General features: G+C 52.1%; 1 protein-coding gene across 1 annotated transcript in view; it reads right to left on the reverse strand.

Moving 5' to 3' along the window:
* LOC113405122 (plasma membrane calcium-transporting ATPase 4-like) overlaps positions 1 to 21,964 on the reverse strand; it is a 98,006-nt gene that overhangs the window by 9,743 nt on the left and 66,299 nt on the right. The window contains exons 8-20 of the mRNA XM_026655261.2: positions 19,741 to 19,902; positions 18,817 to 19,031; positions 17,853 to 18,095; positions 16,614 to 16,855; positions 15,358 to 15,592; positions 13,124 to 13,303; positions 12,032 to 12,119; positions 11,356 to 11,462; positions 7,759 to 7,950; positions 7,266 to 7,479; positions 5,231 to 5,442; positions 3,458 to 3,565; positions 2,727 to 2,909 (exon numbers count right to left, since the gene is read on the reverse strand). Coding sequence (XP_026511046.1) covers positions 2,727 to 2,909; positions 3,458 to 3,565; positions 5,231 to 5,442; positions 7,266 to 7,479; positions 7,759 to 7,950; positions 11,356 to 11,462; positions 12,032 to 12,119; positions 13,124 to 13,303; positions 15,358 to 15,592; positions 16,614 to 16,855; positions 17,853 to 18,095; positions 18,817 to 19,031; positions 19,741 to 19,902 — 2,381 coding nt within the window. The remainder of the gene's footprint in view (positions 1 to 2,726; positions 2,910 to 3,457; positions 3,566 to 5,230; positions 5,443 to 7,265; positions 7,480 to 7,758; positions 7,951 to 11,355; positions 11,463 to 12,031; positions 12,120 to 13,123; positions 13,304 to 15,357; positions 15,593 to 16,613; positions 16,856 to 17,852; positions 18,096 to 18,816; positions 19,032 to 19,740; positions 19,903 to 21,964) is intronic.

A 21,964-nucleotide genomic window follows, 5' to 3' on the forward strand; every position in this document is an offset into this window, starting at 1 on the left:
GCACCTCAATTCCATGAAGTGCCCCCAGCCCCCTCTTTCCCTCGTTTCTTTGAAATGCAGCCACCCTAAAATTCTCATTCCAAGTGTGTTGCATGATTCTGAAACATGCAAAACAACATGGCTCCTTCCTTATCCCTTGTACATTTAACAATCGGATGGTAACTCTGGCAGGGTCCCTAGGCAGGAGGAGTGGAGGTGGTCAGATTGGTATCTTCACATTCAGAAACCTCTAGTAGCCTTTGTGGTGGAAAGAAAAGGTGAACATGGGGTGGGGGTCTTTGCTTGCTTTGGATAGGGAAGAAGAAACCACTGCACAAAGCCAGGAGGATATAGCCTGGCAGATATGGGTCTCAGGAGACATTTTTTCTTGGGTTTATCATATTTTCCATGTGCCACACATGGACTTACTCTGCCTTGCAGATACTGCCCAGAGCTCCCACCCGAATGACACCCCCCCCCCCCGGAGGAATTTCACTTTGAAATTTCCACCAGACTCAGACGCCAGAGGGAAGCATCCGCAGCCCCTCAGAACCTGCTCTGGTAAAGCAGGGTTTTGACAAAGGCGGAAGAGATGGGAAGGAAAAATAAATGTGTGACAATAACCAAAGGTAGCTCAGCCGTTATCCCACTCCCTTCAATAACTCCCTTCCCCCTTGTGTCTCATCACTGGGTTCTGGCTCCTGGGAGCCGGGTGAAGAGCAAAGGGAAACCAAAGGACTGGCCCTTGTTGTGCCTATGAGGCTGTAATGGTAGGGAGCAGACAGACTCCTCCAGCCAGGTAAGTTTCCCAGAGGCCTTTGAGGAAGACACTTTCAGACTATCAAATTCCTCCCCTTCCCTCCCCCCCCAAGACTTGTTTAGCTGGAGCCAGGGCAATGGCGATGCTCCAGGTCGACAGATGCTGGGCCTCCCTCAAGGGGCTGAAAAGCCCCTGCTATTCCCAACCGGACGTCTCATGTTATTAGGCAACTGCCCAATCTGCAGCCAGGACGCCGGAGGGTAGGGGAAGAACAGACAGGCCAACACAAGGGAAATACCCAGAGGAGACGAGGAGGTGGAATGAACGTGCCATTTGCAGAAGAGCGGGGATTCTCTGTTCCTCACATCCACGCTGAATTCACGAGCTTCCTAGCACGGCATTTGAGCCAGGAAAGCAAGGAGGAGAGCCCGTTGCTAGGGGCTAGCAGTGCTGGGAGCATGCTTCAGGAGCTTGCAAGTCATTGGGCATGGCATTCCTCACTTTGGCCTTTGCCGCCCGCCTCTTCACCCCCAGCCTTGTTCCTTCCCAGTGTGGGGCAGGAGGTGAGAGGGACAGAGAAAGCCTCCATCAGCATGGAGTAGAGGGGGCTCTGGGGGCAGGGAGAGGACTGTTAACAAGAGAAATATTGAGAAGGGAACAGCTGGTAGAGAAATGTGAGCAGCTCATGTGCATGATGTATTCTTCAGGATGAGACGCTTCCTTTCAGGGGGAAAAAGCAGAGGAGGGTCCCAAGGACAAATATGCTCTTCGGCAAAAACAATAAAAAAAAAGTCAGTGAGGTTTTTAAAACTGCAATGGAAAAACTATTAAAGAAACCCAAACCAGGCTTCTTTTCCTCATACAATTCTCCTCCCCTTGTAGCTACAGCACGAGGGACAGTAGATAAAGAAGAGAGGACCCACGAGTGGGGACTTATCAGGAGACTGGGGGAGCAGCAGGGAAGAAGATAAATAAAACCAATGGGGAGGGAGTGTGAAAAGTCACCCTGGTCCGGGCCACCACCACGCTGCTCTGGCCGCCTTCGCAAGAGACCGTGTTGGCTCCAGAGAGGCGAAAGCCAACACGCCTCCAACTCAGCCAATAATTCTTGTGCAACAGCTGACCGAGGCCAGCGGGCATTCAGCTGGCAAGGAAGACCCTCAACTTCCGAGATGGGAATTCAAGAGTGGCAAGTCCCAACAAGCAGCTCTGCTACTCCACCAAACTAAGCCAGCCTGGCTCTCTGCTGAGCTGGGGCTGCTGTCCTCATCTTGAGCCTGGGGTTTGAAACGGCTCAATCCAAAGGCCACTGAAGTCAATGGGAAGAGGACAGGTGGGGAAGGGAAAGGGGTGGAGCTCTGATCCCTATCGAATGGGATTCACACACCTGCAACGTAGAAACAAGGAGAGAATCTGGGTGCTAAATGCCCCATCTCCCGCAGCGTATTCAACTCCATCCCGAATGCAGGTAGACGGGGCCTTCCTAGAGCAGGATCTTTCATCAGGGCTTGGCTAAGGCTGCCCAGCAGTTACTTCCCACTCGGGGAGCAGCAATCCTGCAGACGATGCTTAGAAAAAGGCTGAATAATATCCATCCAGCTGCACCATCTACGGTGACATGGTCACCTGCCCAAGCCCCATTAGCACCGAGGGCCATGCAGCTCTGAGCCCCTCCCCCCACAGCTTTGGAAGGCACGAAGATCCCTCCCCACAGTAGCTACAACCCCTACTCTCATTGTAGCCCCGGCCCCACTGGGAAGCAGGCATGCTGTGCACACGCAGCTAAGCAGCAGTGCATGCCCACAGGCCTGGCTCGCTGATCGGCGCTAACTCAGAAAGCCACTGGCAGTGGGAATTCTAGACCCTGGAGGGGCTGAAGTGTTACCGTGGCCACGAGGAGCTGCACAGGTAACAGGAGGGCTCTAGATCACTTCGGCCAGGGCCCTTGGGAAAACAGGAAGTGGCACCTCAGTGCCCAACACGGTACCTGAGTCTGTATCCTGTTGAGGCCCCTGAACCACAGAATCTGCCCCCGCCGCAGCTCCATTTCAGCATGGTCAATCTCATCCATGTCCTCCGGCAGGTCCTCCTCTGGAATATCTTCCTTGGTGGTACCGTGTCCGGCTTCCTTTAGGAACTTCAGCTGGCTGGTCGGAACACTGCAGATCAGCTACAGAGACACGGGGACCCATGGGTTAATCCCTCGCCATCATCTGTACCAATGGAGCTGCTTCCTCATCCCGGGGACGCGACATCTTTGCTCCCCATCCCCCCAGAGTTCCCCATCAGTATTGCTCAGGCTGGCTCGCCTGTGGCCCTGAGCTGCTCACAAGGCAGTAGTTACAAAGAGGGAGAGCCCTCATCTGCCAGCCTAGAGCAGCACTCCCTCCAACTCCCCCAGGATATATATGGGGGGGGGGGAGAGAAGATGTTCGTCTCACAGCACCAGCCAGAGGACGGAGAGCTCTCCCTCTGTTTTTAGCAAAAGGAAGCAAGCTGTGCTTGTGGGGGGAGGGGGGGAAGGGGGGGCTTTAACTCCTGAATACATAGAATCATAAGACTGGAAGGGACCTCGAGAGATCATCTAGTCCAGTCCCCTGCACTCATGGCAGGACTAAGTATTATACATGTGTACATGCAGAGTGATAAGATGTTTCCATCGGGGGCGGTGGGTTTGGAAATATACAGTGGGGGTGGGGTCATCAGCCCAGCCCTCACCTGGCCCCAAAGTAGCTCTCCAACACCGATAAAGATGCACCAGAGCCAGTGGCTCAAGGTGAGCCCGGAGCAGCTGAACGGCTTCCCACCAAACTCCACGATGAGGATCTGCAGCGCAGGAGAGAAGAGCACACGCCGCGGGGCTGTTAGAGGGGACACGCAGTCAGAGAGGTCTCGTGGCATTTGGGAGTCTCTTCCTCCTCAAGCGGCCGGTTCAGGATGCTTTCAGTGTCACTGGGTGCAGGACAGCAAAGCTACAACTTGGGGGGTTGGAAAATGCTAAGAATTTCCCACCAAAGGCATCTGAAGGGAAATTAAGTATTTGCCCCTTGAAAACGTTCAGTTTTGCTACGCCACGTCACTTCCATTTAAAAAAAAAAAAAAAGTTTTCAGCAACTGGTTTTCATTGAAAAACCGGAAAATTTCAAAACAAAAACTGACATTTACATAAAAGGCTGTTTCTCACCAGGAAAAAATTTTCACCATAAGAAGATTTTGACTAGTTCTCCTAATCCCGTTCCAGTTTGCACCCGGGTCGGGCCAGTATATTGGAGCAGGTATCTCATTCAGACCCAAAAAAGGGTCAAAGAAACCACAACAACTTCCCTCTCCTTGTGCTTTATCCTCTCATATCCCAGTGTCGCGACACCGAGCAAAGGGCATTGTCTGGACAGCTCTGGAAACCCTCTCAACAATAAATGCTCTTTGCAGCAGAGCTCCCCAGATGCTGCGAGATGAGGCTTCTGCGCCACACACCCAGCCACTCAAATTCTCCCCATCTCAAAAGGGAGTGGCAGGCTTAACTAGGCACACGCCAAGCGTTTTTACTGAAAAAAGGACCAAATTAACATCCCAGGCAGCGGCTTGTACAGGATGTACAATTCGGAGCTGTCAAACGCCAAACCCCAGAGTAACCGCATGGAAACTCTGTGTGCTCATCCATGTCAGCATCTGGGTTCTGGCTCCTGGGAGCTGGGTAAAGAGCAAAGGGAAACCAAAGGACTGGCCCTTGCTTTGCCTATGAGGTTGTAGTGGTAGGGAGCAGACAGACTCCTCCAGCGAGGTAAGTTTCCCAGTCGGGCCAGAACCAGAACCTTTTATCTAGCTCCACCTCGACTGCAGGGCTCTGGATAAAATGGACCCTGGATCCAAACTACTCCTTGGTCCTGCAAAACCCAGTTTTCAAGGTCATTTCTAGCTCTATCACCGTAGTATCTGAGGAGCTCATAAGCATTAATGCAATTATCCTTGCAACACCCTGCAAGGTAAGGAAGGACTATTATCTCCATTTACAGGTGGGGAACTGAGGCACACAGAGGCTAAGGCCTGGTCTACACTAACACCCCAATTCGATCTAAGGTACGCAACTTCAGCTACGTGAATAACGTAGCTGAAGTCGACATACCTTAGTTCGAATTTACCGCGGTTCAGACGCGGTCCACACGCGGCAGGCAGGCTCCCCCGTCGACTCCGCGGTACTCCTCTCGCTGAGGTGGAGTACCGCAGTCGACGGCGAGCACTTCCTGGTTCGAATTATCGCGTCCAGACCAGACGCGATAAATCGAACCCGGAAGTTCGATTGCCAGCCGTCGAACTACCGCGGTAGTGTAGACATACCCTAAGAAACTTGCCCAAGGTCACAAAGGGTGTCTGTGGCAGAGCAGAGAATCAAACCCCACTCTCCTGAGATCCCCATCCTTCCTCTCTTCAGTACGCACTACCTATCTCTCGTCCACACGCACCCACGCTGCTCTCAGTGCCCGTTGCTGTTACCTGGGCGGCAAAGGTTCCCAGCACCACCGTGCAGAAGATGGGATTCCGGAAGATGGCATCAAAGACATTCCTCTCGCCATGAATCTTGCGAGCGTTGATCTCGTTGAACAGCTGCATCATGACGAAGGTGTTGAAGACAATGGTGTAGTGTTCAGAGGGCGGCGAGTGCAGCGGCGTGTTCCGGCCACTGTCAATATCAAAGAACTTCTCGCCTACCAGACAGGAGGTGAAAGAGAAAGTTTGTGCGTCTTTTCCCTGCCCCTTCATGCGTAACCTGGAATTTGAACTGACACTGCAGGACGAGCAGGGTTGTTGCAGCCGTGTTGGTCCCACGATTGGAGAGAGACAAAGCAAGGGGAGGTAATACCTTTTATCAGCCCATGGTTCCTACACATGCCTGTCACCTCACCCAGTGCACTAAATGCTCCTATAGCAACTATGTAGGTGACACCAGACCATCACTACACTCTCAAATGAACTCACACAGGACAACGATAAGACAAAAACACTACATCACCTGTGGGTGACCACTTTTCACAAAGCGATCACTGTATCGGTCCTCATCCTCAAAGGAAACCTGCACAACACCTTGAAAAGAAGATCCTGGGCGTTTAAGTTCACTACTCTGCTAGACATTAAAAATCATGGACAGAATAGAAACACTGAATTTATGGCATATTCCAACAATCTGTAACCCACTGACAGCCCCCCTCTGCCCAGCTACTTCCCCCCACCCCCTCCTTCTCCACCCTATATCCCTCCAGTCATAAACAGGCCACTTCACCTTGAATGGTGTTAACTACTTATGCTAAACAATCTGTTCCACCTCAAATTTAGCAGGGACGCTGAGGCTATGTGTACACTACAGATTACTTCGGTATAATTTATGTCGCTCGGGGTGTGAATAATACACACCTCTGAGTGATGTGCACGGGTGCAGACAGCGCAGTCGGCAGGAGAACTTCTCCCATAGCTACCGCCTCTTATGGAGGCAGGAGTCATTAAGCTGACTGGAGAGCTCTCCCCCATTGGCTTAGAGAGTCTTCACCAGAAGTGCGCTGTGAGTGATGTACTGTAGACATAGCCCGAGTCAGTTTCCCAGCCCTGAAGAAGAGCTCTGTGTAGCTTGAAAGCATGTCTCTCCCCAACAGAAGTTGGTCCAATAAAAGATAGGACCTTCCCCCACTTTGGCTTTCTAATTGCAGGAGGAGCTTGATTATGGAAACATGGGGGGATTGACTAAGGGAATGTGGAGAAACAGATGCCTGTCTCAGCATGACCGAGGGCATCAGCAAAGTGCAGTGCATCATGGATAGGCCGGGCAGAGCCCATTCAGACACCTGGGAGGATATGTCCCCGCGTTGGGCCCTACCGGAGGCACTGGAGGTCTTTAAACAGATGGGAATTTAATGCCGGACAGGCAGCCAGAGATAGCCATGTCCTCCCTTCGTCCCAAGAGGATCATCATTAGCAGCTTCCTTCCCCCACCTCATGCTGCCCTCTGCCATCCCCGACATGAAGCTGCCACCTTGGGGAGCTGAGCGCCCATTGGGTTCTCGGCCTACATGCTGAGGCGGCCAAGGAGGGAGGCCATTTAGAGCAGGCAGTAGCTGCGGTTTGTGTTGTGGATGCTGACTCTCTTGAAATTAGCCCGAGTCCCACCCAGCAGCCACTTGCAGTCGCTGCAGAGCAGGGCCAGAACTGAACTACTGACCTAGACTTTTAAGGTCCTATGGGCAATTACGAATCCCGGGAGCCAATCCATCTCCAGCAGCAAAAAAAAAAAAAATGTTCATTTCATTAACCCTTTACTTAGTAGAGAGCTGAAAGGAGCCACTTCCTTGGATACAGTGTGAGCTCTGCACCTAGTAGATTCTGGTGCAGACAATGTGATTCACTGAACTGGGGTCACTGTAGGTGGGCACATGCCCAGCTTGATTAGATAGCAGCCTGCCTGGATTTACACCTCACTGGTTTAGAGGCAGAGGGGGTGGCTGGTGTGGAGGTTCTCCCTCCCCTATGGCCTCAGACTCACCTGCAAAGAGCAGCGTGAAGATGATGGTGAGCTGGTACACCGCGTGCCCCAGGATGTTCTTCATCATGGTGCGGGAGATCAGGGGCTTGTTGCGGCCGTACGGCCGACGCAGCAGCAGGGACTCTGAGGGGGGCTCTGTGGCAAGGGCTAAGGACGCAAAGGTGTCCATGATCAAGTTCACCCACAGCATCTGGACGGCCTTCAGTGGAGAGTCCTGCAGAGGGAGAAGAATCCCCCATGGAGAACGTGGTCTCTTCGCTCAATACATAAAACCACCACCACTGCCTTTGCTGTTCTGTGGCTCCTCACCGGACACTTTGCCATGATTATTTTAACCACAACCCTCCCATCACAAAATACCATTATCCCCCCATTTGACAGAGATTAAATGATTTGCCCTAGGTCTCATGGTGAGTCAGCAGCCAAACCAAGGACTCCTGGCTTCAAGTCCCATCCAGTTCTAACCACTAGGTTGCTCCCCATGCCTCCTTACCTGTGTGATGCAGGCCCCTGTGAAAGCGACAATGACAGCCACCACGTTGACGGTCAGCTGGAACTGCAGGAACTTGGAGATGCTGTCATATACATTGCGGCCCCACATCACTGCCTTGACGATGCTGGTGAAGTTGTCGTCTGTCAGGATGATGTCTGAAGCCTCTTTGGCCACGTCAGTGCCTGCGATGCCCTTGAGGGGAAACAGAGTGGAGAAGAGGGTGGCGATGAGTCATAAGAACATAAGATCGGCCATACTGGGTCAGACCAAAGACCCATCTAGCCCAACATCCTGTCTTCTGACTGTGGCCAGTGCAAGGTGCCTCAGAGGGAATGAGCAGAACAGGTAATCAACTGATCCATCCTGTCGCCCATTCCCAGCTTCTGGCAAACAGAGGCTAGGGACACCATCCTTGCCCATCTTGGCTAATAGCCATTGATGGATCTGTCCTCCATGAACTTACCTAGTTCTTTTTGGAACCCTGTTATAGTCTTGGCCTTCACAACATCCTCTGGCAAGGAGCTCCACAGGTTGGCTGTGCGTTGTTTGAAAAAAATACTCTCTTTTGTTTGTTTTAAACCTGCTGCCTATTATTTTCATTTGATGACCCCTAGTTCTTGTGTTATGAGAAGGAGTCAATAACACTTCCTTATTTACTTTCTCCACGCCAGTCATGATTTTATAGACCTCTATCATATCCCCCCTTAGTCGTCTCTTTTCCAAGCTGAAAAGTCCCAGTCTTATTACTCTCTCCTCATACGGCAGCCATTCCGTACCCCTAATCATTTTTGTTGCCCTTTTCTGAAGCTTTTCCAATTCCAATATAGCTATTTTGAGATGGGGCGACTACATCTGCACGCAGTATTCAAGATGCAGGCGTAACTTGGATTTATATAGAGGCAACATGATATTTTCTGTTTTATCATCTATCCCTTTCTTAATGATTCCCAACATTGTTTGCTTTTTTGACTGCCGCTGCACATTGAGTGGATGGTTTCAGAGAACTATTCACAATGACTCCAAGATCTCTTTCTTGAGTGGTCACAGCTAACTTAGACCCATCGTTTTATATGTATAGTTGGGGGACACTGGGCAAACTGTCCATCTCCCCACACCGGTGCTCGGCTTCTTTCCAGAGACAGGCCTGTCTCACAACACTGACAAGCCTTGGAGGTTTGGATCCAGATCAGACTAGGCCCGCCTCCATCTTTACAGGACACCCTCTATGCTTGGAACAGCTTCCTACGTCCCATGCACCAAGCACCTTCCTTCCCACGTGGGAACAGCAGGCTGTCAATTCTGGTGGTGGATCCCCTGCCAGCATCTCTTACTACACAGAGTGCTGAAAGGGAGCACACAGCAATAGTAGTAACAATACTGCTGAGCACGCAAGCGCTTTCCATCTGTGGATCGCAAAGCGTTAGACCAAGGCCGCTCAGTGGCATCGCCCCCATCTTACGGAGGAACAAAATGAGGTACACGGGAGGGGATGTAACTCGCTGAAGGTCACGCAGGTCAGAGGCAGAGTTGGAACAGAACGCTGGGCTCTCTCATCCCAGTACTGTGTCCTCAACACTGGGTCATGCTGCCTGCTGTTACACCTCCGTAAAGGAACAGAAGCATTTGCTTTAGGGTTGATTTGCCTCCAAACTGGGGCTTTACAGTGGTGGGTGCATAGAATATTGAACCATCTTGTGACTTCCTCCTCGAGCCCTTGGCATGCTGCTGCCCGAGCAGGAGGCTTGTGGGCCTTCGGAGGTTAATGCTATGGCTAATAGCCACACAAAGTGGCTTAAAAGTAGCTGTTTCCCCTCCATCCTTTTTGCTAAACATTCATACAAACAGAGACCATTGGGATTCAGAAGTGCTCTCTCTCTCTGGTAGGGAGCTCCAGAGGAACAGATGGGCTTCCCCCCAAAATTGCACCCAATATAGTTCATTTGCTGGTAAAGGTCTCCGAGGATTACTCTCCCCTGTGTTTGTCACTTCCCCCGGCTCCTCTGGTCTTAATTTAGGCTGTAATCCGGCAATAAGCACCAAACGGAGGTGGACCCCTGTGCCCACTGCTATCTCTCTGGGGCACAGACTCCCTCTGTTTGTTTTGCAAAGTGCCACATACATTTAAGGCACTATACAATGGATATTTAAAAGTGATCAGGCTGCAGTAATCAGTAGTGGGCACTAGACGGTGCTCAGTTTGCACAAATGCTGCCATTGCCAGGAGATGTGTTAAGTGGGAGCCGCTTAACCATTTTCCCTAATGTTCTCCTGCTGGGTCCTGTTGAGCCTGGGTATTGGGAGATTCTGTCCCTAGCTGTGAATTCCCTGGTTTTGGTAGGAGGGCAAACGTGAAACTGAATTTTGACCATGTTGTTTGTTTCCCAGTCTCCGCAGTCCATAGTCAGAGAGATGCAGTAAGGGGCCCTTAGTTTCCTGTTCCTGTGGGAAAGTCTATCCCCAGACTGCAGCAGGACAGCCCTTTTCAATTCTCAGCACAACATTCAGCCCCAAAAGGACGGGTCACCAGATTTCAGCCCCCGATCCAGTCACCTCTCCAGTTGTGGAACTCCCGTGTCCAGCATGCAGATTCAAGACCTTAGTTGTAGCCAGCGATCAAGTCCATTGCTTGGACTAAATCAATGAGTGAGAGCAAGAGAAAATGTTGATGTTGCAGGGGCTCTGGAGGATTAAATGGGACTGCAAACCCTTTAAAATCCAAGGCCTGCAAAATGGCTTCCAAGAGATCTTTGTTTAAAAAAATCTGAAAAGGAATTTGTTTAAACATACATACATTCCTCTGTAGTGGCTGCAACCCAAACATTGCGGCCTTATGCTAGTGTACCCGAACCTGAACATAAAACGGACTACAAACAAGGGAAAATGACCAGTCTATTTTCATGGTACCATTTGAAAGAAATGCAAAAAAGTAGGCAAACAGAGTTAACAGCACAGAGTGAACTAGATTTTCAAATTCTTTCTGGGTAAATAAGCGAATGCATTAATCATAAAGATAAGAAAGATCTGGGGTTGTTTATTTTAAGTTTGGGTCAGTAACTCCAGGCCTGGGTCCTTTAAGTCAGGCTCCTAAATACATGTGGCTGATTTGCAGAGGTGCTGAACATCTGCACCTACCATTGTCCCAAGCATATATGAAAACCAGGCTGTTTATTTAGGTGCCTATGTATGGGGTTAGGACATTAGCTTTCAGCAGCCACGTTTGAAAGTTAAGGCCATGATTCTTAATCTGACAATATCCCTTTAAGAACGTAAAAGGAGGGAGGGTCTGTCTTTAAGCCAGGATAAGAGGATTGTTTCTCGGCATGGGATATTTTCCAGGACCCTTGTGGCAAAAATCCTATAGCACTTAATCAAAAATTTTGCAGGGAGGTGATGGTTACAAAACTATCTTATGGAATTTAATAGAGAATTTTATAGCAGGGATAAAATTCTATAGGATGATTAAAATGATCTCTTGTATTACATCCTGTGAGCCTTTGAGTGATTCCTATACCACATAAAGGTTTCCATTCCTCTTCAAATCCATAGGATGTTTCCTAACAATGCAGCACACAGAGAAAGACCCTTGTTCTTCCATACCATAGCAAAGCCGACATCAGCTTTCTTCAAGGCTGGGCCATCATTGGTCCCATCCCCAGTCACGGCCACCACCTGCCGCCGCTCTCCGACAGTGCTGTCAATAATTCCTGAAACACAGACACAGGGTTCAAAGGAAACAGGCCCCAGCATGGGCTCCTCGCACAGATGGAGCTGCACTGGGTAGCAGTTGGCCTGGGAATCATTAGATCTGCACAAAGTGGCAATGATACAACAGTGGCACAACTTCTCTTAACGCGGACACCTGTCAGCCACTGAATATTGCAGGGCTGCCTCTCTCCTTGGGGACAGGCACTGTTTTAAGACTCATCCAGCATCTCTTCTGGCAAGGGTGCTGGAACTATTTATATGGGGGGGAGGAGGGAGGTGCTGAGAGCCACTGAACCAAACTGTCAACCCTGTATATGAAGGAAACCACTTCAAGCCAGGGGGTGCAGCTGCCCCCCTAGGAAGATGATCAGCACCAATTAGCCTTGTTATACAGATGGGGGAAAAAATGTGAGGCACAAGGGACGATGGGGGAAAAAAGCATCTTGCTCTAAGTCACAGTGAGTCAATGGCAGAGCTGGGAAAAGAACCCAGGAGTCCTGGCTCGATGTTCCGTACCCTGTGGGCATTTGTGCAGGAGCATGTGTGCTGGCTCTCCGGTTGCCCTTACCTTTCACAAGCGTATGCTTATCCGTGGGGGAGGAACGGGCCAGGACTCGCAGCTTGGGCCAGACTTTATCCAGCTGCTCTTGCTCCACCTGCAGGACCAACCAAGAAAGAGACGTTGAGTCGGTCACCTGGCCAGGCAGGCGTTTGAAAACTAGAGCCGAGTGAATCATTGATTACTCGATTCGCTGTCCGAAAAGAAAAACTGAAAAACAAACTATTCAGTGTGGGTCCAAAAGGTTTAGTTTAGTTTTCGGGTGTGGAGTTTTTTTCCCCAGCTCGATTTCAAAACACAAAGTCAAAATGGTTCATTTAGCAAAAATATCCAATTAAAATACACCGCTACCCCGATATAACGCGACCCGATATAACAAGAATTCGGATAGAACGGGGTAAAGCAGTGCTCCGGGGGGCAGGGCTGCGCACTCCGGTGGATCAAAGCAAGTTCAATATAACGCGGTATCACTTATAATGCGGTAAGAATTTTTGGTTCCCGAGGACAGCGTTATATCGAGATAGAGGTGTAGTTCGACTTTTTCCAAAAAGTTTCCCTCCTTTTTTCCCCCCAGCTGAAATGATAGGCGGAATTTGACCCAAACTCTTGAACAGTTTCGGTCAACCTGAAACGGCATTTTACAGTGAATAAACTAGTCACTGAAACATTTTGTCCAGCTCTATTGAGAGCAAAGGATCATTCGGTAGGGCAGGATGGGGAATGAGAACTGGATGTTCCCTTCACCTCAACTCAACTATTTCTCCCACGGCATGTCTAGAGCCCAGGCGTCCTCCAGGGGTCACTGGTCCCTGGCCAAGCTGGCTAGGAGCCCCAGCTGATGCTAGCTGAGCTGACAGCTCTCCATGATAAGCACCCGAAGCATTAAAAACCCAGCTAGGTCCAGCTCAGTTTTGGTCCAAGAGGCCACGTATTAGGCAGGAGCAAGAGGCTACCTCCATATGCTGCACTTCCAGGTCTACGGTTCGGAGCTAACAGCACCCTTTGTCAGCAGGCTATGCTTCTGAAGATGCCCCTGGAGTCCATTGCCCAGGGCCCCCGAGTGACTCATACAGAGGCAGGGTCCCTTATCTGTATTCCTACCTCTCCCTTCTCGTTCCGGATGAGCCGGTTGAACTCCTTGCCCTCCAGGCACAGGAAGTCCTCCCCGGGCAGCAGGATGCCGCACTTGGTAGCGATGGCACGGGCGGTGTTGATGTTGTCACCTGTCACCATGCGGACGGTGATGCCAGCACGCTGGCACTTCACGATGGCCTCTGGCACCTAAGGGCAAGGTCAGAGAGAGAGAGAGACACTGTGGGAAAGAGACAGCCGGGGGGAACAGGGGGAAGAGAGACAGACCGGAAAAAAGAGGAGCTGGGGAAAAACAAACCCATAGGGTCAGACAGACTCAAGGAGCCCCACCTGGACAGCATGAATGGGGGGATGGGGGTAACGGGCACTGGCACAGAAACACTGGCCTACAAGGGACACGCTAGCAGCTGTGATGCAGCAGGAGGCCTCGCTGGGAATGAGTGGCAGATTAAGGCAGGATTGCTGGAATCCTGGCCAGCCGCGAGCCAGGGCAAATTGAAGAGCAGCGTCTGGGAAAGTTGGGTGCGCAAGGGAGCTGGGAAGAGCCCATCCAGGGAGAAGGTCCAGGGGATGAAGATCAAGGAGCCCAGGGTGGGCCTGAGAGATGTTTTGAGAGTGTTGGAGTAGGAGGTTCGTTCGAGTTTTGGTGAATTCAGGCCTCATTTGGTCCCAATACACCGCTGGGCTGGGCCGGCCACTGACAGCAGGATCACGCAGAGGGATGCTGCGTAGGGTGGAAGGCTCAGGGCAGCCTGGGAGGACGGCCCCAGATGGAGGAATCCCCAAGAACTAGAGATCAGGAAGGACCAAAGTCCTGCTTCTACACCTTGTCCTCCAAGCCCATGGGGTGGTTGATTCGGCACTGGCCCCCTGGAGTCAAGAACCAGGCGGCGGCTAACTCGAGGGCAGGGCGGAGAGTCTCCATCTTGCTCCACAGGAGCAGGGAGGCGGGGCATGGCGCATCGGGTCTATGGAGCCCAGACGCTGTGGCGAAGGGCACTTTAGAAGAACAGAGAAGCACTGGAACCCCATCGTACCAGGCTGCGCACAGGGGACTCAAGTTACTGAGAGTTTGGCAGGAGCCGGCTCACTTCTAAGCTCGGTGTAGGAGGCGCTGGCTGAGCGGTTCTGAACCAAGTAGCTCGTTCTCTCCACGGTTCTAGGAGGTCTGTTCAAAGCCATTCCTGGAATTGGCTGTGGTGCCGTTCCTCTACTGCCCCCAGGGAGACGTAACCTCATTGCCTCCTCCACACAATGCCACAGCGCTCAGGAACCTCCGTTGCTGAGGTACGGATGAGCAATCCAATCAAGACGTGGGACGTTTTATTTCTCCTGCTCTGCAGGATGGCATGTTGACAGCAGCCCAGCCCTCTCCTGGCCTGGCCTCTCTGATTGCAGCAGCAAATCGCTGCGCTCCTGGGTTTATCTCAGACAGAACGAGCCTGAGCAGGGGTAGTGTGTGTGTGTGTAAACATTACTGAGAAATCAGCAAATTGAATCATGGCCTCCAGAGCCGGTGCAGACTGGGCATCTGTAATGCGATTCCTGAGCCCAGATACTTCAACGTCCAATTAGGGAAAGATGAGAGCGAGGCAGGCTCCAAAATGTAATCAAGAGGCAGGCATGGGACTGCTTATTGCGTTAACCCAGGGATCTGTCTGTCACCCCCAGGCGAGCAGTGAGAAAGAACAGGGGGGAAGGAGTGGGTGGGTGTCGCTGGGGAAAACAGGTTCCTGTAAAAGGTACTCTCCCACCCTAGGGGGCAGCAAATCAGTTCCTCTCCCCCCCCCTCCCCCCGCCTGTTAACCTTTCACCTGTGGCACTCTCCGCCTGGCTTCTCTGCAACCTCTGGCAACACACCCTTCCCCTGGACATTGGCACTGGAGAAGCGCTCGCGCCCAGACACTTGGCACGGACCAAGATGCCTTTGCGGGGATACGCCTGCCACTGGCGCCTGGTATACAGGCAAGGGAGGGAAGTGCACACCCCAGGCGCTCCAAATAGTGGCATAGAGTGAGGGCACCTCAGGAATAGGCACTCACATGGCACAGGGACCGGGGGAGACAATGTACGGCACACTGCAGGACATTTCTGTGGGGTGCGGATGCCCCAGCCACCTCACTCATCACCCCACAGCAGCGGCGTACCAAGGGGCACAGAGCTCATGCCCGCAGCGGGGTGGGGAAGGGACACACAGCCAGCAAAGCAGCCGAATGGCCCGTGTCAAGGTGGCGTTGTGGTACCTCTGGCCGGACAGGGTCCTCTATGCCGACCACGGTGATACAGGCCAGGTCACACACGATCTCGTTCTCGCTGTCCCAGTTAGGCTCGGCGTCGGCAGGGAAGTCGCGGAAGGCCAGGCAGATGGTGCGCAGCCCCTGGCACGCCATCGGCTCAATCACCTTCTTCACCATCTCATCCCGGTCCTTCACCTTGAACACCCGCAGGTCCCCGTTCTTGTCCAGGATCTTTGTGCACCTGCACACGGCAGAGGTTTCAGAAGTTAACAGAGAGACGGCTCGGCATCTGCAGACGAACTAGAGAGAGAGGCGCAAGCCTCCCAGCCCTCAACCACACAGCAGAAGAGACTGTGCCACAGAGATTTAGCAAGCCCCTCTCATCTGTCCGTTAGGCATGAACCCCAAGAGTTTTCAGGTGAGCCCACAGAAAGAAAGAGGTGGATGCTTCCTTCCCTGAACCAGCCTAGATTCTCTGGGCTGCAAAGCTGGGCTGGGAATCTCTCTGGAACACACTCCCTACCTGATGTATGGCACTACCTGGCTGCAGACACCACCACAGCTTCTTGCACGGCATTTTGGCTGCCAGGAGAGCAAAGGCAGCAGTAGAAGTGACAAAATAATTACACAGCAAATATGTCCAGCTCCCTCCCAAGAGGTTCCGCTTGAGCCCCGATTAACATATTGTATTTTATACCAGGCAACTGAGGATGAAGCCACGGGGCTGTCTTGTATGGGGCAATGCTCTTCTATTTGCCCCATGCAGGCTCAAAGATGGCAGAGAACCTTTCACCTCACTAGGTGCTACCTGAAGCTTTCCCAGAGGCAGTGTGTCCTAGTGGATAGTGCACTGGACCAGGACTTGGGAGACTAGGGTTCTATTCCCAGTCTGCTTGGTGACCAATCCAGTCACCTCTCTTTGGGCCTCAGTTTCCCCAATCTGTAAAATGGGGATAATGATACTGATCACCTTTGTAAAGTGCTCGAGATCTACAGATGAAAAAAAAAAAAAGTGCTATAGAAGAACTAGGGATTATTATTCTCTGTTCTGCAGGTATGTCCACATGAGAGATCGCTCACATATCTTCCCTCCCCACTGCAATACCCCCCCGCCCCCAAAATGCTGGGTTCATTCTGGGAAGGGCTCCCCAGACCATCAGTGGCCTGTGGAGCACAGCTGGAGAACTTGCATTCAGAAGCACCACTAGTGGCTCCAACAGGGGAATGGCTTACTCAGCAACGTAGGAGGGGAGGGTAGTTACTTGCGTAGGATGATCTCAGAGGCCCCTTTGCTGTACATGCGGAAGCTGCCATCCGAGTTTTTCAAGACCGTGCTCATGGATTTGCGCACCGAGTTGAAGGTGTAGACCTTGTAGAGCTTCTCCTCTGGCACCTCGTTCCGAACCACCTGGTAGTCTTGCTTCAAATCCAGGACGAAGCCCAGCAGGGAGCACTCCGTCTTGTTTCCCACTTGCCGCGGGAGACCCCCTTCCTTTTCTGGTGGCTAAGAAGTTCCCAAAGTGGGCAGAAAGGGGGGGAATAAAAGTCAATAAAATCTTCCCGGCCAGGCCCACTGAGATGGGGGAAGGGGGAGGAGTTGGAAGTCTGATCTGCAGGGATAGAATGGATGTTGAATTTTTTAGATTGTGATCAGCAGGGTCCAGAGTTAACGCACCAAGATGAATGGGAGTAGATTCCACTTCTTAGAGCTCTGGAGCCAGATCCTTGGCTAGTGCAAATCAGGATAGCACCACTGAGGTCAACCCCAGCCCCGGAGCACTAAGAGGTGTAAACCCCGGCTGGGGACCTGGCCCATTGTTTCAGACTCTCTGCACGCGCCATCACATATCACCGCATCAGTGTAAAAGCCTGTGCAAGGTGACGGAAAGTCACAGATTCTAAGGGGAAAATGGACCATTGATCATCTAGTCCAGGGGTCGGCAACCTTTCAGAAGTGGTGTGACGAGTCTTCATTTATTCACTCTAATTTAAAGTTTCGTGTGCCAGTAATACATTTAAACGTTTTTAGAAGGTCTCTTTCTATAAGTTTATAATATATAACTAAACTATTGTATGTAAAGTAAATAAGGTTTTTAAAATGTTTAAGAAGCTTTATTTAAAATTAAATTAAAATGCAGAGCCCCTCAGACCGGTGGCCAGTACCTAGGCAGTGTGAGTGCCACTGAAAATCAGCTTGCGTGCCGCCTTTGGCATGCGTGCCATAGGTTGCCTACCCTGATCTAGTCTGACCTCCTGCATAACAGGGGCCATTCATACCTATTTGAACTAGATCCTCTGACCAGCTGTGTAGAGGACACAAAGGGTGCTAAGCTGCTCTTAAACCCTTGTTCACCAGGGAGTAGATCTTACACCCCATCCCCCATATCCTATCACAGCCCCGTGTTTTTCCTGTGCTGTTCCTTTGGATGGTCGCCAGCCACCTGAGCTCTGGGAGGGGCTAGAAGCAGTGCTGTCAGAGTAGCAGAGGAAGGACAACTCACCAGGATCTTTGACGTGTAAGCTGAGTTGATGGCGACGCCATTGACGATGAGGTCCAAGACCTTGGGCAGGATGGCTTCAGGGTCGGGGATCTGCCGATAATGGGTGTCACCCACATAGGCCTGCACCACGGTCATGCGGTTCATGGTGAGCGTGCCCGTCTTGTCCGAGCAGATGGCCGTAGCGTTGCCCATGGTCTCGCAGGCGTCCAGGTGCCTCACCAGGTTGTTGTCCTTCATCATTTTCTGCAGCGGGGCGCAAGACAGGCAGTGAAAGCGTTAAGAGGCAGGTAGGCTTCTCCCCACCCGTGTCTTCACAGGGCGCACAGCCATGCTTCGCACCCCACAGGCAGGCAGATTCTGGAGCCAAGGGCACTGGGAACACAGAGGAACTGGGGGTCCGTGGGCCGCTGCACTCAGCATCACCTCAGCGAGGGATGCCATCTCTATAGAGCCAGCACAACACCAGCATGCCCTCCCAGCTCCACTCTGGGGCTCTCCGCTGGCTTGGCAGGAACCACTATTGCCACGTGCGTCCCCAGCAGTGCCGGGCCAGGCTCCTGGCTTACTTAGAACGAGGGGAAGAGAGGGTTTGTTTGGGAGAACAGGACGCTGGGCAGGGGAATAGCAGCAGAGCAATTGAGAGTCCCTTTCCCCACCCAGCAGCTAACACGGCTCAGTGCTGGCCTCACTGCACAACAGATGGGAAAAAACAGGCCTCTGCCTCCTCCGCTCCCGGCCTTCCTGTGGGGAGGAGAGCCAGCCCCAGCTGCACTCTGCCCCACCAAAGCCCGTCTAGCCATCGTGAACATAGCGCTCCCTCTATACGCCTTGGTGAAGATGGGCACCCACTACTGTCCTCCGCACAACACTCCCCCAGCCCCAGCCCTCTGGTGAGGGGGAACCACCCCTGCCCTCGTGGTGAACACAGTCACCCCACCGTTCCCCGCCCAGGCTGTGGCCTCACCTTGACTGAGTAGGCCAGGGAGATGGTAACAGCCAGGGGCAGGCCCTCAGGCACGGCCACCACCAGCACAGTGACACCAATGATGAAGAACTTGACAAAGTACTGGATGTAGATGGGGGTGCACTCCGCCAGCCAGGGCCTGCGCTGCACCGCGAAGGTGTCGATCACAAAGTACAGCACCAGGATGATGACCGTGATGGCCGACATGATCAGTCCTAGGGGAGGAGACAGGTGAGAGGCCAGCGGGACCTGTAGCGATGCCCCCACCTCCCAGCAACAGGCACTTCCCCCAACACTCCTAGGCTGGGGATCGAGATGGGAAAGCCGCGCTGACAGGAGTTTCTTGGAGCTTTGCTTCCCTGGGCCTTGAACCCTGCTGAAGTGACCTGTGCAGAATGAGCCCTGAGGGCTCTTTGCCTGCGTGTCCATCCACACCTAAACCTGCCCCGGCATTTCAGTGTGTTCACAGCAGGGTCTCTGATCCCACGGACTCCCAGGGCTGGACTAGCCGAGGGGCTGCAGGTGAAAATGGAGGTGCATTAGCAGAGCTATGTGGAGACCTAGGACTAGACTATGGCAGGGGAGAGCTGGAGTTCAGGACTGAGGGGCATGAGCAGAGATAGGCCTGGGGAGTCCCCAAGCCAGCAATAGCAGGGGGTACTGGTGAGATGAAGGGGCGTCAGCAAAGCTGAGTGTGGGGATCCAAGGATGGAACAGCAGGATGTGCTGCAGGTTAGGACTGAGGGGCAGCAGCGGAGCCAGTTGAGGGACCGTCTCACACCATGCCAGTCTCTAACCAGCGCTGTCTGTCCCTCACGGTCACAGCCAATACATCTAGTGGAACATCCTGCCACTACTACATCACGGGGGAGAAGCCCAGTGTGGAGCTGTCCGAGAGCCGAGATCCACCTCATCCAGGCTCACCTGCCTTCCCAATCTGCACCGCCAGACGGGTGAGCTTCCCTTGCAGCACCGATTTCTCCTTCTTCGGGACCTTCACCTTCTTCTTCTCCTTATCCTCATTCTCCACCCCTTCCTGGCTCTTCAGGGGCTGGATCTCCAGGGCCACGCCATCCTGAGTTTTAGCTACACCCCGGGGGCAAAAGAGACACAGTGGGTGAGTGGGAGGGGCAGCGGGGGAAAGCTTTTGACGCCATTGACAGAGATGGAGGAGGGAGAGAGAGAGAGAGAGAGAGAAAAGAAACCTAGAGCAAAAAAGACTCCCCTAGCCCACACAGGCAAACACTAAAGGTTAAAGCCTACACAATCCCAGGGAGCCTGCCCCACCGCCCCATAGGGCAAGTGCCTGGAACAGCTCGTGGGATCTGCTCACTTGCCCTCCCAACCCCACTTCCCAGGTAAGGAAAAAACGTCTCTACTTGACTACACCGGGGAGGAAGGACAGCCTTAGTAGGGTATGGGACTCCTGGGTTCTAGTCCCAGCTCTGCCAGTGACCCTGATTGGGCGGTCTTGGGAAAGAGTCCCCTTCACTGCCTTGTGCCTCAGTTTACCCATCTGTGAAATACAGCTGACGATACTTACCTTACATGGTTATGTTAGGAGACTTAATTTGCTAAGTGTTTGTAAAGCCCTTTGAATACAGGAGCATCAGAATGGCCAGGCTGGATCGGATTACAGGATAATCCAGGATCCTCTCGCCCACAGTGGCCAGCAGCACAAGCTACTTCGGAGGAAGGTGCAGGAACCCCTACACTAGGGCATTATGGAATACATTAAAGTTTCCTCCTAACCCCCAGTGGAGGCTGCTTGATGCCCTGAAGCATGACGCTTTAGATCCCTTCCAAAACACTTGGTCATCTTTAATCCTAAATTTTATAACTCCAGATAATTAACATCCATATGCATGTCCTGTACTTTCTGGAATCCTGCTAAGCACTTCGCCTCCAGGAGATAGTGACAATGAGTTCCACAAGCTATTTCCTTTCCTCAGTTCCCCTGTTCTATACACGTGCCAAGGATGATCTCTCTAATGCCTTCATGGAAGCTCAGCGGGAGTCACTTTACGCAGACAGCATTCGAGGGGGTGGAATGGAGGGGAGGGAAGTTTAAGGACTGGGGGTGGAGACTGACTCATTAATGCGGAGGAGTGAACCGGCTCCTTTACCCTCAGCCCTCTGTGATCCAGCCCAAAAATTTCTTTAGGATCCTTAAGACATAAAATGGCCAAATCCTCAGATGGTGCAGCCAGATATAGCTCCCCCTCAGGTCTATAGAGCTACGCTGGCCTACACTTGTGAGTATTTGAACCCAAAGAGCACCAACGAAACAGGAAGTGGTGTGTGGGTGTGGGTGTGGGTGGGTGTGTGGGTGTGAAGACGAGTAGAAAACCCCACAATAATAATGGAAGTTATTTGCTTCATCTCAGTTCTTGTTCTTGGGTTTAAAAAAAAATCCAAGCAACTCAGACAAGTCGTGGTTCACATACGGATCCAACTGTTTCAGAGCAGATTCCCCTTTCTAGCCTCCACTACCAAAGTGTTATGGATTCAGAAGAACTCACGGTTGCTCCAAAATTGTGACCTCCATGGTTAGGACTTTCAGACAGAACAGAAATGGGGGGGAGGAGGGAACAAAACCAGAACACCCACAAACCCAAAACAACCCAACATGTCAGATTGGAAGGAAGGAAACGTAAACTGCTGAGAGTGAGAGAGAGAGAGAGGTGGAGAAACAGACAGGTGCAGAAATGGGCTTCCTCTACACAGCCTGGAAAGAACACTGTGAGAAACATACTGGAGGAGTAGACGCTCACTTTGATTCAAAAAGGCCATGAGAAGAACAGGGTGTAACAGTTTCACAGGCCAAACCCACCACTGATCCAGTTCCAAACTTGGGGGAGGGGAGCAGCACTTCATGCTCAGACTAAAACCCCGTCCCCACCACCCCATTTGCCACGGAGCACTCTCCTCACTAGATTCCATGTCCCATTCATCCAGGAACAATGGAGGGAGGAACCACTAGCTGCTGTGCTGTAGAACAATCCCACGTGGTCAATTTCCTGCTGGTACAAAGTGGCAGTGGAAACTGATATCCCAGATCAGAGACAGGGCAGAACCATCCAGGGCAGATAGTCCCAACGGTCTATGTCTAGGCTGATGTTAAGCCTCCCTGAACAATGGGGCTTCC

This window comes from Terrapene carolina, unplaced genomic scaffold (assembly GCF_002925995.2).
Source record: "Terrapene carolina triunguis isolate 2854851 unplaced genomic scaffold, T_m_triunguis-2.0 Scaffold199, whole genome shotgun sequence".
In the NCBI taxonomy this organism is placed as follows: Eukaryota; Metazoa; Chordata; order Testudines; family Emydidae; genus Terrapene; species Terrapene triunguis.